Source organism: Bombus terrestris, chromosome 15, assembly GCF_910591885.1.
Source record: "Bombus terrestris chromosome 15, iyBomTerr1.2, whole genome shotgun sequence".
NCBI classification, from domain to species: domain Eukaryota; kingdom Metazoa; phylum Arthropoda; class Insecta; order Hymenoptera; family Apidae; genus Bombus; species Bombus terrestris.
The window spans coordinates 4,495,233-4,513,213 of record NC_063283.1 but is presented as its reverse complement, the minus strand read 5'-3'; the positions used below and the strand labels follow the sequence as shown (position 1 = coordinate 4,513,213).

The 17,981-nt window shown below is 38.1% G+C and overlaps 1 protein-coding gene across 2 annotated transcripts in view; it reads left to right on the top strand.

The window, feature by feature from the left end:
- LOC100648228 (organic cation transporter protein) overlaps positions 1-17,563 on the top strand; it is a 140,911-nt gene extending 123,348 nt beyond the window's left edge. For both annotated transcript variants that reach the window (XM_048412335.1, XM_048412334.1), the window contains exons 4-7: positions 14,538-14,783; positions 15,046-15,231; positions 15,485-16,022; positions 16,804-17,563. In XM_048412335.1, coding sequence (XP_048268292.1) covers positions 14,538-14,783; positions 15,046-15,231; positions 15,485-16,022; positions 16,804-17,013 — 1,180 coding nt within the window. In that variant the 3' untranslated portion in view covers positions 17,014-17,563. The remainder of the gene's footprint in view (positions 1-14,537; positions 14,784-15,045; positions 15,232-15,484; positions 16,023-16,803) is intronic.
- The last annotated feature ends 418 nt before the right edge of the window (positions 17,564-17,981 follow it).

Genomic DNA, 17,981 nt, shown 5'->3' with positions numbered 1-17,981 from the left:
AGCTAGAGATTTATAGATTCCTGGGGACGTCCTGCCGCGAAATTGTCTTGTTTATCGACGGCCTCCGTTACAGAACCTTCAGGGCCGGCAACAGAAATCGGTTACAACGATTTCCTTCGATTGTCGAGGGCGGGCGTGAAACTTACGTTTGGATTAGTCCAGTTACTGGAATTGGAACAACTTGAGACTCACTTTATTGATATCGAAGCTCTTTCATTTCAGCTGAAGTTGTTTCGATGATTAATATTGAGTTGATTTCCTATTATTTTTTCGTTTTCATGTACTAATCTTTCTTTCATAATGGATAATTTCTTTGCGGGTAAAAATTGTTAATGCTTTAGAAAGGATTACAGTGTAAATAGGGAGTAGAATATCACGCATAAGGATATTTACCGGGAACATTTAATGATAGGAATTTTTCGTAGCATCAGGAAGAACAAATTGTTGAGAAGAAGAATATGATAGCTCCTGAATTTTTAACGAAAGTGAACTTTTTGTAAATAGATTCACAATGTTTATATTTTCCATTATACAAATCTTTAGAATTTTTACCAAACGACGATATTTTTACGAATTGTCGTTCACTTTACATTCTTTACAAATTATAAACTTTCTTGTAATAAAAACGAAACTTCACCAGGTGGACTTGAATTTTCTTCGAACTGACAATATCTTGAAACGGATAACTACTCGCTCTTGTTTTATATAAATTCTGCTTAATCTACAGATTAATCTACGGATCCTTAATCTACAGATACAGCAAGAACAAGAACGGAAGAAATAAAGAATCCGTCGTAAGCAAGCAACCACAAAACTTTTGACGAAGAAGTGTCAAAAACTCGTTCACACCCCCGAGAAGATGGGGAAGAGGGGATGGTGATAAACTGAAACGATTCTCGGTCGAAAATAAAAACTGGCGAATAAATTCAAGGGACGTGCCTTGAGTTTGCCATTTCACGGTAACGATACTAATTAAATAACCGATGGCTGGCGGCCTTAAAAGTAGCCTGTGCTCGTTTGACCTTGGGAATGGCGGAGGCGCCATGGGGCACGCAGCAATCTCCGATTTACCGATAACAATTCTATTTTCCAGTGGCGGGATAAAAATCTTTATGGCGAATCGAGCCCCGGAAAATGGAATCCCCTACACCGTATACCGTTTTCCGCTCACCGACGTTCCACCCTACTCCTTTCAACCCTTGTTCGACCGAAAGAAGCTTCGTTCCATTCGTTACTCTTTGTTTCTTGCTATTTCGTTGCTTTCGAGAAAGTCAAACATTTTGAACCGTCAAATGTTTGGTTGTTAAACAAGTGACGATGATACGAAGAGTCGAAGAAATTGCATTTTCCTTAGACGAGTTCCATTATTTCAACATGCGAAAGTGAGACGTTTGAAAATTAAATATTGGAATATTCCACGAAGGACATAGACAAGAATATACATATACATATACATAATCACATACATATTGAGAAAATATCCCTTCATTCTCAAGAAACCCCTCAGCTCCTTTTTTTGCAAGAAAAAAATCTTCTTCTTCGATTCACGAATATCTTTTCAAGGATAAAATCCTCACGCACGAGCTTTCTTCGATATTTATCAAACTCCTCGGCCACGAGAATCCCTCGATTATTAGAAAAATCTGAAAACTGCCAAATCAGGAACATCCCCTAATTTCCAGGCAAACTGCCATTTCAAACGCCAGACATCCGATGACAAATATTCACGGGAGCCAAAAGAAATCAAAGTAGATCCACTGTGCGAAAATCAACGCACAATGAGCTCGCTCCACGCGCCAAAACTAATTTCGCGACGTCGCAATTTCCCCGAGAACAGGTCTCTGACTCAAGCAACCCTTCCTGTTCCTCCCTCTCGTTCCTTTTTCCTCTGCAAAGTCTAACAAATAATCAACCAACACCAACGTCATTCCAACATTCACCAACCACGCCTAACTCGCAATACGTAGATAAACATAGAAGAAAATGAAGAAAAAGAGGGGATGAAACGGGCCAGAAAGCTGGGCGAGCTCGAAGCCAGTGGAAGAGGAGGATGGCAAAGGGAGCAGCAAACATTATAATAAATCAGCGCCGGCTCTGACGTGAATGTAAAATTGCCGGAACCGATCTGGTCGTGTATAACACGAACAGAGGGGAGCTATAAAGAGAAAGAGAGAGGAAGAGAGGGAGAGAGAGATAGCGCGAGGAAGGGCTGGAAGCTCGACTACCGCGGAGGGGGTGCACGACTGGAAACGATGGCCCATTGTGAGAGTTATTTGTCATGCTGCCTACGGATCTATGGGGTTTCGACGATAGCGCACGATCCCGTGGTTCGTTCCTATTGGCCGATTATCGATGGTTATAGCGCTGTGCTAAGCGCCATATGTAAAGAAACCAGAGGCTGGTTGTCCCCTCGATGTTCACGTCTGTCCCTTTCATCCCCCTTTCTGTTCTCCCGTCTTCCTCGTTCGATTTCATCCTTTATACGAGTGTTGGTGTTCTTGTAAGGAAGATGCTACCTGTCGACTACTACGGACAATATTTTTCTTTTTTCTGTAAGGGGAGGGAAGTTGAATCGAAGGGAGGAAACGGTTCTTCCGGTGTTCCGAGTCTTTTGATGGTTACGGAGCATGGGGATGATTTTTCGATCTTTTTGGGGCGAGAAAGCGATGAGAGGTTTGATGGATGATGAAATAGTGATTTGAGAAGATGGCGGGGGTAAGTGGATTTTAGTGAATGAATTTCAGATGTTTCCAAGTGTGGGGTGGTTTTAGAGAATTTAGTTATCTTCTTGAGGATAGTTGAAAACGTCAAATTCCGTGATATCGATCTTCTGTTATATTTCTCGGTAAATATATTTCCAAAAGACTTAACATAAATTAGAGATCGTAGACACGAGTCGAATGCAATTATACAACTAATTGCGAGTAATTAACGTAGGCCCTTTAATATCAAACAAAATAAAAACGCGACACTGCGACGAAAAAAATTCACCATCCCTTTTTTAAAACTTCTAATTAACTTACAAACCACTGGACCGATCGATTGAACAAACCAAACCTCTGCTCGAACTCTGCCAAAAAATCCAATCGTTTTCGATTGTCGAGCAAAGAGAAGGGGTAGGAGAACGAGACGAAGGAAAAACAAAGCAGCGCCGAAAAAATTCGCGAGCAGAAAGAAAAAATAAGCGGTCTCGTTTTAATGATCGAATCCCAGCCGGAAATCGAGGCGACGATTTCGATTTCGTCGGCTGGAATCGATTCCGATCGTGTTTCCAATCGTGGCTGTTTGGTTTAAGTTTCGCCCGGCTACCATTCTTTCTCTCTTTTGTTTGTTATTTCGCGCGTGCCGAATTAAAATTCATTCCGGGCCCAGCCCGACGTTTTTGCCACCCCCTTCGACCACCCTCCATCCGTGTCACATTTTTGTCGTTTTTCCATTTTCGCCCCCTCGTTTTTCAACGCTAGTCTCGATACACCGGCGGGACGAAAAAAAAAACGTGATAAATTGGTCGAACGATTTCACGTCGGCTCGTTCTTTTTTATTATTATTATTATTGTTTTTTTTGGTTTAATTTTTTATTCGCCTGAAGGGGAAACGTATTTATTGGGCGATTTTTTTCTGCAGTTTAAATTGCTGCGCTTTGGGAGATTGTTTGTCAAAGGTTTTTTTCATTTTTCATATTGGATGATATTTTCGCTGTTATTTTTTTTTTTCGTTCGGTTTTGTTTTGAAGATAAATTGTGGAGGTTTTATTGAACCTTCTTGGAGGGTGAAGGAATTGTAGGTTTACCATTCCGAGATTCATAGAAAAATGATTCTTACGAAGTAACACCTATTAAGATTCCTCGCACACCTACGTATCTATATTAGCTCTTAGCTAGCATTTATATAGCTTCTTATAATATTATATGTGTTTAGTACCCAGCGATAAAAAGAAATCTGTCTATAGAAAGCTAGTAAAAAGAACCGATTAAAATCAAGAAGGAGAAGTATACTTCTTTAAGAAGTGAAGAAAAATATTCAATAAAATCATGGAGAAAAAGAAAAAAGGAAAGAGATGCAATAAAACGTGGAGAAGAGACATTATAGTCAGAAACGAGGAAAAAAGGAAGTCGACTCCGTGAAAACGAGAGAGAGAGAGATCAAAGAGTCACGCGCCAGGTTGCCATTGAAAAAACGACTCTCTATAGCTGACCAGGCTGATTTACATGAAATCCCAATAAATACCAGAAATTCCTGGTTGATTTAATTAGGCAGCGCGCGGATCGTCTGTATATCCTTACAAATGGCGCGAAAATGCGTGTCGAATAGGGACGGGCCCGACTTTCATCGTGGTGAAATTGATGGCAGTTTAGGCGAGCTTAATGAAAACGAGCCTTGTGCGCCGTCCTTGTCCATTTTTCGTCTTTCCTCGTTCTCTTACGGTTCCTTTCACCTTGTTTCGCGATGCTCGTACCCATTCTTCCCGATGGGATTACTGGCTGTATTTATCAGCGTTTCGCCCTGATGGAAGACAAGGCCGCCAATTAGCCGACGGCCAATCGTCGCCTTAAATCACGACTCGTCCGCCAAAGGTCAGCTGGATTAACCCGGCATTAAGTCGAATTAAGTCCGGTTGCCTCGCTCTAGTCTCTCTGTTATTTACTCGAGCTCTTCTTTATCACCGCCGTTTTAAAGGTAGTTGTTCGTGCGATGCTCTGATGCTCAGGTAATTTTGGACATTGGGTGGAATCTTGGTAGTTGGGTTTGATTTGATTTGCAGACTCGGAATGCATCTACTTATGTTATTTTGATGTCCACGAACTACGAAGATTTTACCTTCGGGTGATTCGTGAATTATCACGTTACGTGTAGAATCGTGAAATTGTAGAGTTAGTTGAGAGTTCGAAGTGAGCTTGAATAGAAGTTAAATTGAAGGGATCGAAGAATTATTTAAGAATTACTTCGCAATTGAGACGACTTGAAGTTTGAATATCGTAAAAATTGGGAAATTTGATATTGAAGAGATATCTAGTGAAGTATTTTTAATAGTACAAAATTAGTTAACGCGGTGATATTAAGTATCTGACAAATCGTGACGACTGTTAGGATAATCACTCTGTTCAGTTACAAATTATTCCCTCCGTTTCTACCTTTCTAAGGTGTTAATAACCCTATCGCACAGCAGGTTGTTGAATCTCTCTCGATAGCCATCATAAAGTATCTATACAGAAATAGGTATATTAATATGGATAATAAGGATTATGATAATAATATGATAATAATATGATTATAAGGATAAATGTAGGTAGCTATTTCTATAATTAATTGAGTTTAGGTTAAGTTATGATTATTGTTATTGTGTATTTTTTGTTTACAGGTAAGTTGTACGATTATTCCCCTGATTTATTTTGCACGTGTAACTGGAAATCGCTGTAAATCCGAGAGGCGAGCGGAGATAAAGAATATACAGGGTGCGGCCGAATAAAATGTACAAGCGGACACGAGGTGATTCCTTATGAAAAAATAAAAACAAAATATGGGATAAAATTTTTTCATTTAAGACTTAATTTACGAGAAAATCGAGTTTGAAAATTTATCGAGTATACTTGAACACGACTAATTCCAGACTAGACATTATAATTTCTCACACAAGAGAGTCTCTAATTAAGAATGAAATCACAACAAAACACCCTTTGAATTTACACCACTGCAGGCTCTATCAATTTTCTCGAAAATACAAAGCAAAGTGTCTAAGAGGTATCCAGTTTTTGCTGAGGCGGCAAAAGTGTTTGAGCCGAATGTGTTCACCAGCGATTCGACTAGGAGACGAGTTGCATAAAAGCGCAACATTACACCCTCGGGGAGGCTGTGGGAACGCGGCTTGAAGACTTCATTATTTTTGAGGGGAGAAGTGCCCTTTCTCGTTAGGGGATTCCTCGCCCAGGGCGACGCGAGGCCGTCTTGTTAAAATTCTCCGAACTCCATATAACCCGGACCAGGAACCCGTCTTCCTCTTTACCCGCCACCATCTTTCTTCCTCCTCCATCGCTCCTCCGGTTCTCGCGTCTTATTTCGCGGGCCTCTCAGCTATTCCGCCGCCGAAGACTATAAAGCTGACGCCTCAATTTCGCGATAGACGTTGCTCGCGAATCGCGCTGGTAACGATAATTGCAGCAGACAATGGTGGAGATGGTTGGAACCGAGAAACATGCGATTGAAAATTGTTACGCGTACATATACCGAAGACTTTGCAGAGAATCGAAGAATATTCGTAATAGAATTTTCTCGAGAATTAAGCATTGGGTGTACAAACGAGTAATCCAAATTTTCCAGTGAAACTTAGTGTATTTAAAAAAAAAAAAAACAAGTACAGCAAATTGCTGAATTCAGATCGTTCGTCGTTGCTTTTTATAACATTAAGCCATTTATCGGACAAGCGACGAATTCCATGATCCGAGCAGGTAGCAATCTAAGAGAGTAATTTCTAGCGAATAGGATGAATAAGATGGAAGACGCCTCAAACGAGACTCGTTATGACGTTTTTCCTTCGTAGAAGCAGTATGTACGTAGTAACGTTGTCACGCAGCCACTTCACTGAACGTCTTCCTTTGTCAGTGACGATTGGTTCCCCCGTGATGGAATTCTTTCGTTGCTTAATAGATGGCTTACATTTATAAAAAGCGACAAATACTTTGATCAAATAACGCGATATTGTTTTTCTTTTTAGAGAAACTTTTAGTCTCCCTGAAAAATTTGGACTATTCATTCGTGTACGATAATAGGATAGGAAAGTGAGGTAGTGAGGTTTTGAGGAAAAAGTGAGCTTTTTCGATGAGTTTGTTGAGAGTCGAATAAGTAGCTTTGAGTGAGAATTTTTGCAATAGTCGAAAGATTTCGTCGATGATAGAAGAATATTCGTGACCTGGATTTGTATTGAGAATCAAATTCCAATTGTAACTGTAAAGTATAATTTTGCAGAAAGATGTTCCAAGGAATTTAGAAATGATGGTGGGCGAACGATCCGTAGAAATTCTACAAAGTTTCTACCTTTATTGATTGAAGAAATATTTGTGAATGAAGAATTTGAAGATTAAAGAACGCGCGCGATTTTCGTTAAATATTGATTTTTCCTTCAAGTATGAAAAATTTGTATTTAGTATTTCTATAAGATTCTAATCTCAACTCGATGTTTGAAAAATAGTCAAATGTCGATATGAAGTATTAAAAAAGAATGACAAGTCAGCCAGTTACAATTTTCTCATAGAGGAATTACAGGAACACGTGTCGAACGAAGGGGGATGAAAGGTATGAACGATTTAAAGACGATCGTCTGGTCGGACGTTAATGGTTTCGGTTTTTCTGGTGGCGAGGGTGGCTAACCCCTGGTGAGCCCTTGCTCTGATTGGCCCGGCGTTTAGGGGATGATTCCAGGCGCGATACGGTCGCCGGTTGGCCGGATTTAATTAATCGATCGTACGCATTACCGGCCGACAAATGGTGGGCCGGCGGTTAGATCGTTCGCAGTTAATGTCGCCGATCATTCGTCATGAAGAATAAACAAGTTCCGCCGTGGAGATGGATCTTCTGTCCCGTTACAACCGCGAAATTCGCTCGCGAGAATTTCGCGTAAACTATTTCGTGCAGCTAATTCTGATAATTTATAATGAAATATTGGAAGGAACTCTGTTTCCTTGTCTTCCGTGGAAGAAGTAATTCCGTGTAATTGTCTAAAACTTTACAATAATGTTGAGACGAAGTTGGAATTTTGATGATATAAAATGATATAAAAGGAAGTTTAACACGGTGTAGAATTTATTAGAGTAGAGAAGAAATTTTCTATTAAATTTGCAAGATGTTTAGGGTTTGAGATTTTATCGGATAGAAATTCTAATGAGCACGAGCTTTTTTCAAAGGATTATTCTTCATTTTATAATTTTGGAAGTCTAACGTGAAGCTAAATTTAATAGAAATAAGGGAAAACTTTTCTGTTGGATCTTTAACATGTCGTAATATTTGAAATCTTATACTGATAAAGTATTTTAATTAAATGAATCTTGATTTAGGTAGAATATAAAAATTCCCGAATATCTACGTTCTTCTTTTGTGTTCTATTTAAATGATGAATTTTTAAAAAATCCAAATTCTGCATTCTCCAATTTGTCTCAAGACCAAATCTTCAAAAATTATTCAATTATCTGCATCCTACTAATCTTTGAATACTTGCAAAAGATCCTTCAATCTTTCAACAGAGTCTTTCATCGAGAGATCATAGCCATTGTCTCATTCCACTTACTTACACTTAAAGTTATCTCTCTCTTATCACCGTCTAATTATCCATTTGTTTCGTGAATTTAAAAGGATCACTAATTACAATCCTAATAACAAATGGTACAAAGAATAAGGTTCCAGGGGTCCTATGTATCTAACATTTCATAACAGTTGTCCATGGAAATAAAATTCCACTTGCTTACGCTTAAAATCGTCTCTCTCCTCTGCCCTTAGAATTTTACGTTATTAACAAACATCATCCTTTTCGTGAATTAAAAATAATCAATAATTACTACCTTGCATAACAGAAAAACTTCAGAAGCTTTTATTTAATATTTCCCAACAGTCTGCTATTAAATCAAACTCATTCGAACCAATCGGAATTAATAAATCGGTAGAACGATCGCGAAAACATCGTGTGTCCTACAAACAACCCCTTAGCCTGGAAAGGAAGCGCGTAGAAAAATGGTTCGATCGTGGTGGCGAGGGGTCGCCATCGCGGGAAACGGTATCCAGCATCCGGTAGGAGGACCAGTTGGATGCGGAGAGGGTCGCGGAGGGTTGGCGAGGATGGTTTCATAAGTTATCGATTGAAAGGGAGCCAGGGTGGTAGGAAGAGGGTGTCAGTTTCCATGGCGACCGAACCTGCGCCCTGCGACTTGAACGTTTACCTTAATGCCCGGGAATTACGGGACGTGATTTTCACCCCGGTTTTCTCCTCCCTCTTTCTCCCTTTCTCCTTCGTCGAGGACGCTTTAGGCGATAATGTAATTTTATCTGCGCCCCTGTACCACCCTTCCTTTATGCTCCTCAACGATCTTTCAGAGGCGACTCTATTCTCTCGCCATCGTTTTCATCCCCCCTTCGCGAGTTTCTCTTCCTCCCCCTTGGTGGTTTTAGCACGACGATCCCGGAGACAACGTTTTCTTCGGCAAACAACGTTAGTTCATTGGCCGGCGGCGAGGAATTAATTGGATTCCCGGGAAATTAATTGCGGCAAAAGCCACCCCCGGCTGGAAATTAGAGCCGCGGAGTTTTCGTACCTTCAACGGGAAGCTTTTTCCACTGGAGAAAAAATTCTTGTCTATCCAAGTTAAAGGGGTGGGTTTTCAGAATCGATTGTATCATTGTTATGTTAAAAAATATTCTTAAAAATTGTCGAATCGCTAACTCCTTGGGAACTGTTGGTCTACGTTTGATTATTATATTGTTTCTACCCTTAATTATTATTCTATTCCCGTAGAAAAAACACGCGAAAGAGAAGAAACACGCGTATAAGAAAATGTATTTTGAAAAAGAGAGAGAGAAAGAGAGAGAGAGAGAGAGAAGAAATATATTATGTAACGTGTACAGAGAATAAATTAGCAAATTATATGGACAAAGAACAAATTGGTATAGTAGGAGAAAGAAAGGGAAGAGGTAGAAAATAAAATTGTTTATGAAGAAAGAAACATGCAGCGAGGGAGCAATTTTCGAAAGAAAATTGGAAGTTTGGCGTGTGTATACATGTGAGTGTAAGAAAAGTCTGATCCAGGCTCGCGTTTCCGTGGATCGTTGCCACGGCCACGACTCACCCCTGACTACGCCAGTGGAACAACGAGCCACCCCCTCGGGGGCTGTGCCAACACAAGCCCGCATTAGCTAACTGCGCCCTGATTCGTCGTCGGATCGATCCGAAAAACGAGGAAACTTAACGCGAATTACGTCACCAACAGGACGCTTAATTCTGGCTAAAACGAAGCGGAAACGGCAGCGATTTTAACGAGAACCGCTTTGTAGGAACGTGGAAATCACAGTAATTTCTTATTTACGTGTTAGCGATTATAGACAGGTACGTTTAACGCGTTTCGTTTGTTACGCGTAATTAATGTTAGAGATATTCGCAAATTTCAGAATTTTAGGATTTGGACAGAATTAGAATTTGGAAATTTGGAGATTCAGGATCTCCGATTTTGTCTTTCTTTTATACAGTTGATAGTTTTAGAATCGTAGAACTTTGAAGCTTTGGAAATTTTGGAATTTGGAAACTTCGGAACCGGAAAAGGCTCGAAAATGTTTGTGCTTTGAAATCGTAGAATTTTAAACGGTTGACGAGCTTATTTCTGCATTCTTTAAATTTTGAAACACAATTATCATACAATAAACGAGAGAAAATATTATATGCGTGATATCATATTACGTAGAATAAATTAGCTGTAAATTATAAATCGCAAGTGGGTGAATTTATCATACTTTTCCGCAATAATTATTCGCAATTATTCGTAATAAAGATTTTGTAAGAGGCAGATTGTTAAACTCATAAAATCAACAAAATCACCCTTATTAACCCTCTCGAGCTCATAGATCACAAGTAAAAAAAATCAGGAACGTTTTACATTCCACCCTTAATGGTAACTTTCTCAAATTACTATTTACCACGTAGAATTAACAAAGTCACTCGTATCAGGCGTAAATATAGAGAATAAAAGGTAAACGACGTAAGTGGAGAAATTTATCTTGCGCAATTATTATTGGTGATAAAAGTTTTATAAGAAAGCAAAGGGTGTATATTATTCTACATATGTTCCACCCTTGATTAACCTATTTTATTAAACTACTATGTAATATACATACAAAATGAACAAAATTATCCCCATCAGCAACAAACATAAAGAATAAATTATACGTGACACATTTTTGTGTAACAATTATTCGTAATAAAGATTTTCTAAAAAAAATCCTTTAGCTTAAATTAGATTAATTTTGCCAAATTAATATGTACAGCGTGAAATTAACTAAATCACCCCTATTAACACTTCCGGTGCCATAGGTCACGAGCAAATTATCGTGAAATTAGTCGTAAATTAGGTTTCGCCAATTTCGTGGAGAAAAGAGCAATCTTGAATGAGGAGAGTCTTAAATTACGGCCATTTGTATTCTCCGGAGGAATCCACCCCTCCTTGGTGAGCCCTTCAAAAGACAGAATCTCGATTTCTCGAGTAAGATCGCGTTATCGTTACTGTGAAGTTATGTAAATCGTCGGATTACTGGTCCCTGAAAATTGGGGATAGGACATGGCTGAAGGTAGTGTGATCCTGATAAACTTGCAGGGAAAGCGTCTCGTTGAGTTTCATAGAAAATTACAAATTGCATACGAATTTGGTAATATTCGCGGTAAAGAAAACTCAAGATATTTATTGGTTCTTGAAAAATTTTCGAAATCTTTTCCAAACGAGTTACCAAAGCTTGATGCACACTAGCAATCGCATCAAGTCAGACACAGAGTCGAGGTCACTTACACGTGATCCAACGAGAGCATTCAGAGTAGGTGGCTCGGCAAATTAAATGAAAATCTATTGGTCGTGACATCGGTTTGCTAATCAAGACCCAGGTCAACAATCGAAAAGGAACGTGGAGAACGTGCGTTTAATTGAATTTGTAGGAAATTGCAACAACTATATGATTTCAGTCACAAATACTACTGTCACACAGCTCAATAATGAAATTATGAAATTATGAATCGAGATAGAATAAGGGAATAAAAATAAGACTGCGCCGAGATTTAACTGTTTGTGGTCGTTTAGTGTGAATGTCTCGGTAAAATTCTAGCTTTTGATTGATCTTAATCTGACCATAACTTTGACTGCTAGTGTGAATCAGGCTTAACCCGTTCTAATCATACAGAAAATATCAAAATATCTCAGAGCACACGATATCTACTCTAAATACAAACTTGATAAAAAGCAAACACTTTCAAACATTCCAAAACACTTTCAAACATCTAAAAACTCTTTCAAACATCTAAAAACTCTTTCAAACATCTCAAAACTCTTCCAAAAAACCCACAAATCCATTCGAACCACATAGAGAATGCCAAGATATCTCAGAGCAGACGATGCCTAGCACCCATGGCTAAGAAGGGTGCGCCACCCTTAACGTCTGGCGATGAAACGAGATAGGGCGAGTTAAATGTAAGATAGAATCATGCCCGTAGCGTAACGAGGAGCGTGAAACAGGCGCAGAATCGTGTTGGATCGTCCCACGGGTCGCGTTACACGCATTAGCTAAACGGCGGTTCTGATTGGCTCCCTTCTACGAGCTGCGCCTTCATCAACCCTCTAAGGTCAAACAGTTGGGGTGGAACTGCGAGTGCGGAGCAAAGTTCAGGACGATCTCCTTATCTCCTTAGGTTGTAAAGGGCGAGTTTCATTGAGTATTGAGTTTGCCAATGGAAACGTGTCTCGTTTAGTAATCGAGCGATCTTAAATTCACTTGCGTTTACAAGCAAAGGGTTAATAGGGGAAATTGGAAGATGAAGGGAAGACAATGATTTTTCGAAAGAAAGATTTTTTGATAGTATAGTACAATATTGAGAATTCTATAGGAATTTTTTAATATCTTTTGTTAGAGTCTCTGCATATGCAAAAAAAGATTTTTTAAAAATATATTTCTGTTTCTTTAATTTGTTCGTACTCCTATATCTTTCTCCTTTGTGGAAAATTGAGTATTTCAAGATATAGAAATTAATATCTCGTACGCTATCTTCATTCTTATTCTCGTAAAGAGCTGTAGGTAGAAAGATACATCTTCCAAAGCATAAAATTTCAGGGATATGTTTCAACGAAGATTCTTTCGCTCTTTAAGATGATGGAACCACGAATAAGTGAAACGACATTGAAATATTAAATAAAATTGATTCGTTCATTTACTTCAGTCAACCCATATTATACCAACGTGAATATTGTGTATTTCACCGATCGAAAATCGTCCAAATATTTGTCGATGTTTGTGCCGATACTTTTCGATTTCTTTCGCTGTGTACTTTAAGTTACACAGTCCATCGATGAGTAGGTTATATACATAGTTGATCTGTCAAACTCCTCGCTGAAAGAGAATCGTAGAATATTTTTCATCACAGATGAGAACTGCGTCTCATCCGGTTTTGTGGGCTTTACCGCCGAACGAGGCGGTGACTCTCGACGATATATTGATTTATCTAGGCAAGTGTAAAAAACATAATATTTCACACGAAAACGCTAATCTCGTTTCTTCTTCTCTTTTTCGTATAATTCTACAAATTCTTATTGATTGTCGATAGATCTAATTGATTAAAGCACACCTTTCATTTCTAATTATAAACGATTCTTCGGTTTCGATTCTGTATGCATTCGATTATAATATTGTTCCATTATTAGGCGAATTCGGCATCTATCAAAACTACCTTATCGTCATGCTAATGTCTTCCTGCTTTTTTATCGCGTTCATCTATCTCGCCCAAGCGTTTCTCGTCGTGGTACCGACAGAATTTTGGTGCAAACTTCCGCAAGTGAAAGACCTTACCGCCGAACAATTAAGGGATTTCATGATACCTAGTGCGAAAATGGTCCCTTACGAAGGCCATCACTTAGCGTATTCCCGATGCTGGGTATACGATATAGCGGTGGAAAAAGCGATCGCTGCACGTCAGCCGGATGCAAATTGGCCGGTGAAGAAATGTAACGAATGGGAATTTAAATTGTCCGCTTCTGACGTGCCTTACATATCCGTAGCCGCAGAACAGAAATGGGTAATAATAAAATTAATATTAAATTACCGAGCAGTTTTTCATTAACGTTATTAGTTTCTATTGAAATAGTCATTTGAAAATTATCGATATTTTATCGTAAATTATTCGAAATATTATGGAAATTCGATCGATCATTGTTCAAGATGCTATCTAAAGTTTATTGCAAATTATACGAAACATTGTTATGGATATTATTGGAAATATTAGCAAAAATTTATTACAGAGTATTCGAAATATTATTGAGATTTCTCGAAATTTTGTCCAAGATTATTTCAAATATTATCGAGTATAATTTGAAATATTATCGGAGATATAATGCAAAATGTTTGAAGTATCGTCGAAATTTTATCGGAAATTATTCAAAATATTATCGAAACGGTGTCACAAAGTATCCAAAATTTTATCAAAAATTATTCAAAACATTGTCAAAATTTGCAAATATTATTCCATCAAATATTATCCAAAATATTACCAAAATTACTGTCTACTAATATAACTTGAATTTAATGTTTCTCATTTTCTAACACAAATTTCTACCAAATCAGGTATGCGACGAAAGCTACAAAGCAACACTAGCACAGAGTATCTTTTTTATGGGTTCGATTGTTGGAGGCATAATATTTGGTTGGTTAGCTGACAAATACGGAAGAATTCCAGTCTTAATTGCAACCAATGTTTTTGCGTTTGTCGGTGGCATTTGTACCATATACATAACCAAATTCTGGGAATTCTGCATCTGTAGATTCATCGTTGGTGTGGCCTATGACAACAGTTTCGTGATGGCTTATATACTAGTTTTGGAATTCGTGGGCCCCAGATGGAGAACTTTTATCGGTCACATGTCCTATGGAATATTCTATACTATTGGCACGATAACTATACCATGGATAGCTTATGGGGTCGCCGATTGGCAAACTTTTTCTCTGATCACGACCGTTCCAATATGTGCTGTTATAGCCGCACCTTTCGTTGTTCCTGAGAGCGTCAGGTAATTTCTATTCCGCCATTTATATTGTAAATGCGGCTGTGTATTCGTTTATAGAAAATTTACAGGTGAAAATATCTAAAATATACTATTCGTAATAATACATGGTTGGGCGAAATAAATCTTCGTTTGAATTCAATTTTTTGGATAGCGTGAAATTGAATAATCTTGTTCTGTAAATCTAACTAAAAGCTTTTTAACATCAGTTAAGAGAAAATTTAATATAATTTTCATGGGAGTTAACGAATAAAGTCGTATGAAACAGGTGGTTAATTGGAAAGGGGCATATCGAGGAAGCTATGAAGATCATCTCGAAGATCGAGAAAGTAAATAATCGCACGATACCTAACGATGTATATAACGAATTTTTGGAGGATTGCGGGAGAACTGCAGAAACCTTGGCTGAGGAGGAATACACCATCCTCGATTTATTTAAAACAAAACGTTTAAGGTATTTATAATATTTTATCTTGAGCACTGCGCTATGCTTTCTGCGCTGTATACTATATCTTACACTTAATTAAATTATATAATTCATTCATTATTTAAAGAAAAATTAATTTTCACTCAGTACCTCTTTCCCCAAAAAATGTCATAAACAACTGTTATTTTGCTTAAGTACCCTGCAAGAATTTTTCATTCGCAAGGAGGTACAAAAATGACCAATTGTTAACATTCTCCTTTCAATTCGCAATCCTCCACAGAAGGATTACGCTGCTATTAACGGCGGTATGGGGCGTCATTCAAATGGCCTACGACGGTCACATAAGATGCTTGGACCGCCTCGGCATGGATGTATTCACTACATTTACCATAGCATCCGCGACCGAATTCCCAGCCGAGATGGTAATCGTCTACACTCTCGACGTGTTTGGTCGAAGATGGACGTTGTTCGTCGCGGTGATACTCTCCGGATTGTTCAGCCTACTCGCATCCAGCTTCTCGATAGGGATCGTCTTCGTCTCTTTCGCGATTTGTGGCAGACTCTTCATCAATATCGCCTCGAATATCGCGATGCAATACGCGGCTGAATTACTACCGACGGTGATACGAGGCGAGGGCGTGGCGTTCATACACATGACAGGATACGTTACTTCCATCTGCAGCCCCTTCATCGCCTTCTCCAGCAGACTCATGTACAATCTGCCGATGATCATCCTTGGCACGTGCTGTATATTTGCTGGATCTCTCAGTCTCTTCCTTCCTGAAACACTGATGGAACAACTACCCCAAACGATGATGGTAATGTCGATTACTCGACTGTGCTTCTTTATGCAAATACTTATTTTCCACAATATAATTAATCCTTAAACCGTAAATGTGGCTGCTTCGTGGCCGAGTTATTTCGACCGGGTTGAAAATTTCTCGCAAAGTAGGTAAGATACCTTTATTTTATTTGCGTCTAAAAAATGTTATTTGGCAGAAGTTTTACGATGGCCATAGTTTAGAACGTTCGAAGATGTTATATGAATTTTTAGGGGACTTTTTAACGAGCGTTATCTATTGAGAAATGCATCGGACATGAAGGGCTCGCAGTTACAGTTTAAAGGTACCGTGAAAACATTTGCATTCTAAAAATTAAGGAAGTAGAGCCTCGGTGCTAACTATGCTTTGGATATTGTACGTCTGTTTTTATATTGTTTCAAGATTCTGCGCAATTTTCCACTCTCTGCCTAAATCCATAAAATTCCGCGATCTAGCGATTATCCTGTAACGATCGAGCCAGATGCGTGCTTCGAATCAATTTCTACTGTATCGCGTTTTTCTATAATTGCTAAAAAGTTTCTTAAGTTTGAAGAATTATCATTGATACAGTTATTTTCCTTTCAATTTCGTTCTGAAATATTTTTTTCTTTCTTACAGTATGCTCAAAATTCATAAGAGTCTCTACTTGATGAAACATAAATGTTTCGTATAGAATGCATAATATATTAATATATTTCGCATAATATAATTTCGCTAGTCGTTGTAAATAGCTCATTCTTACGATGGTTATATAAATATTGAAAGTTAATTGTTAAAGGACGGAGAGTTATTCGGAATCGATCAGACTTTCTGGGAAACGCCATTGACGAAGAAGAAACCACCGGAACCAATGGTACATCACCTGCACGCCAAACGTCCGGTAAAACGACCGGCCATACTGCGCAGCAGTATGATTTCCGGTTACATTGGCAATGTGAAACGACACACTCTAATGCAACGAAGAGTCCGAGCACTCCAGAGACATTAAAACACCCTACATTTTCGACCAAAAGAGACACGTTATTACTGTTATTATCTTCACCCTTTCGTTCCTGTCGACGCGGTCAAAGTGGAACTACGAAATAGATAGTACAATAATAGAAAAAAAATAGATAGTAGTTGGATCAGAAACTGATCTTGTAAAAATCGTAATTTATAAGTTTATTTGTCGTGTAACAGGTAGAAAAAAATATACACAGATTGTGACTGTTAAATAATTTAAGAATAAAAAAGTTAATGTAATTGGATCAAAGACTGAAGATCAAATGACAAAGAGGATTTATTATTAATCATTATTTAAATAACGAAAAATAAGATATATAATAGGACGAATGGATCAACTTGTATAATTATATTTATACAGTAGATAAATAAGATAAATAAGATAAATAAATAAGATAAATAAGATATTGTTCAATTTAGACGAATTAATTCTTTAAAAAGATATGATGTTATTTATGTAAAGAGAATAGGAACATTCGCCTGTACAAAAGGTCAGTTTTTTATTTCTTGAATAAACGAATAAACTTCGAGATGAACGATTGCAGAAATGAATTATTTAAAAGAAATTGATTATACTATAATCGAAGATTATTAATTAAGATTAAGAGACTTCAACGAAGAAAAAAATTTATAAGAATTATACGAAAATACTTCTTCTCAAAATGGATTTTTTCCAAAATTTCTACGTCGACAGTGAGTATAATTAATAGTCATTATACAAGTTTCTCTAAAATCTTTGGAAATACCAAAAGATACGATTTCAAGCTTCGTCGGTCTTTTCCGAGAATTCACTCGAACAACGCGTGTAATTAATAATAATTAAACAAGCTGGAGGTTCGAGCTGGACAGACGTTTAGTTAATTGCCGAAATTAGCGACAACATTGGGCTTGACATGTGGCTCCATTTAGAGCTGACACGTTCGTCGTGCTCCGATTTCGTTTCCCATTCCTTTG